General features: G+C 52.0%; 1 protein-coding gene across 1 annotated transcript in view; it reads right to left on the reverse strand.

Annotated features, from left to right (window-relative positions):
- The window catches only part of SARC_08896 (hypothetical protein), a 6,207-nt gene extending 3,802 nt beyond the window's left edge, over positions 1-2,405 (reverse strand). Inside the window, exon 1 of the mRNA XM_014297113.1 lies at positions 8-2,405. Coding sequence (XP_014152588.1) covers positions 8-2,293 — 2,286 coding nt within the window. The 5' untranslated portion in view covers positions 2,294-2,405. The remainder of the gene's footprint in view (positions 1-7) is intronic.
- Between the last annotated feature and the right edge of the window lie 45 nt (positions 2,406-2,450).

Raw genomic sequence — 2,450 nt, forward strand, 5'->3', positions numbered from 1 at the left:
CTGCTACTTCTGACACAGGTTCGGTGGCAACAGGCAGTGGTGCAACTACTACTTCATCCGAAACGGCGTCGGTGATAATGGCATCGCTGGGGGCGTCCACTATTTCACGCGCGGCATCAGTTTCCTGTGCACTTGGAATAGATTCCGTAGCCGGCACAACTTCATCGGCCTCGCTAGCCGCATCGACTGCCACTGACTCTACTACCACACCCTCAGCGTCAAAGGCATTGACACAATCAGTTCCATCGGGACATGGCGTGAAGTTGTTGTTCTGACAACTTGGACTGGATTTATCGATCGGTTCGGGATTGATGAAATTATTCAAACCCGTCGCGCAGCAGTAAGCGCCATCCGCGTACACGAAGGGGAAGTCCACGGGACATGGAGTACTCACTGCTACTTCTGACACAGGTTCGGTGGCAACAGGCAGTGGTGCAACTACCACTTCATCCGAAACGGTATCGGTGATAGCGGCCACGACCGTATCACTATCGGTCTCTACTAGTTCACGCCGAGCATCAGTCTCCAGGGCACTTGCGAGTGGTTCAGAAGCTTGTACAACTTCGACTATTTCACTCGCAACAGCGGTGGGCTCAACAGCGACTGTATTTGTGTCAATTATCTCACTCGCATCAGCTGTCGGTTCGATGGCGTCAGTGACCGTGTCAACGATGGCCTCAGTGGCTGGAACGAACTCACTAAGGGGTGCCGTGCCGAACACCATCGCTACGTTGTTATTATTCACACAGCTATTTCCTTCGGAACATGGTGTGAAGCTGTCATTTTGACAGCTCTCACTGGAAAACGTGATCCCTGCGGGTGGCGAAGCATTATCTAATCCAGTTCCGCAGCAGTATGCGCCGTTCAAGTATGCGTATGGGAAGTCTGCAGGACATGGGACATTGCGCACTTCTACATTTCCGGAAAGGGCATCGGTGGCATCGACACTGACAGCATCGCTCTCGTTCTCTACTATCTCTCGTGAACCGTCGGTTTCTTGAGCGTTGATATTCTCACTCACGCCATCTGTGGGCTGAACGTCGTCTGTGGCTGGTACCAAAAGACCTTCGCTTGCACCTAACTCACTGGCAACATCACCTGCAACGGAGACGGGTACAGCCTCACTGACTGGTGCCTCTATGATTCCATCAGTGGCAACAGCGTCGCTCGGACCTACATCGACGATCTCTCGGGAACCATCCGTGGGTTCGGAAACATCAGTGGCGACTTCAAAATCTGTAGCATCTACGGAAACAACATCGGAAACAACGTCGGGGACGACCGCTCCCTCAAATGCGTTAACACAGTTGGTTTCATCGGGACATGGCGTGAAGTTATCACCTTGACAACTTGGACTGGTGATATCGATCGGTTCAGGTTGAGCAAAGTTATTCAATCCAGTGGCACAGCAGAAGGCTCCGTTCGCGTAGGCAAAGGGGAAATCAGCAGGGCACGGGGTGCCTATCGCCTGTTGAGGCACAACCGCAGGCACAACTCCGTCGGAAGCAGCATCGGTAGCTTCGGCACTAACACTAACACTTACATCCTCCACAATCTCGCGCGACCCATCTGTTGGTTCGGCAGCATCAGTGGCTGCACTTTCCTCCACTTCTGTTGCCGCGCCTATCTCCGCGTCTGTAGCTGGAATGATAATACCTTCGCTTGCGCCTAACTCACTGGCGACATCAGATCCGACAGAGACGGGAACCGCTTCACTAGCAGCTGCTGATACAACTCCGTCCGTAGGTATAGCATCAGCAACAGAATCTAACACAGCACCCGTCGCCAATATATCACCGCTGTCGACAATTTCCTGAGAACCATTTGTTGATTCTGAGGCATCAGTGGCTGCACTTTCCACAGAATCCGTTGCCTCCTCTATTTTTACATCGGTTGTAGGGATGAAAAGGTCATCACTGGTGCCTAATTCACTGGCAACATCGCCGCCGACAGTCACGAGAATCGCATCACTGGCGGCTGCCGATACAACTCGGTCCGTTGGTAGAGTATCGGTAACAGAATCTGTCACGAGAATGCCGCCATCATCGATGATTTCACGAGAGCCATCCGTTGGTTCGGAAACATCAGTAGTTGCGCTGCTCTCCACATCGGACGCAGAATCGGAATTAGACTCTATATCACCATTGACACAATTGGTGCCATCTGGGCATGGTGTAAAGTTGTCGTTCAGGCAGCTTGTGCTTGCGACATCGATTGGCTCAGGTTCATTGAAATTGTTCAAACTATTCGCACAGCAGAAAGCGCCATTCAAGTAAACGAATGGGAAATCCATCGGACATGACGTTTCTTGTGACTCAAAGAGCCCGTCTGAAGCGGCATCAGTGGCTTCGGTACTGACAAAATCACTTGCATCCTCCACAATCTCACGAGAGCCATCTGACGTTCCAGAGTCATCAGTGGCTGCTACAGCATCCGTTGCCTCACTCCCC

Source organism: Sphaeroforma arctica (assembly GCF_001186125.1).
Source record: "Sphaeroforma arctica JP610 unplaced genomic scaffold supercont1.846, whole genome shotgun sequence".
NCBI lineage: Eukaryota > Ichthyosporea > Ichthyophonida > Sphaeroforma > Sphaeroforma arctica.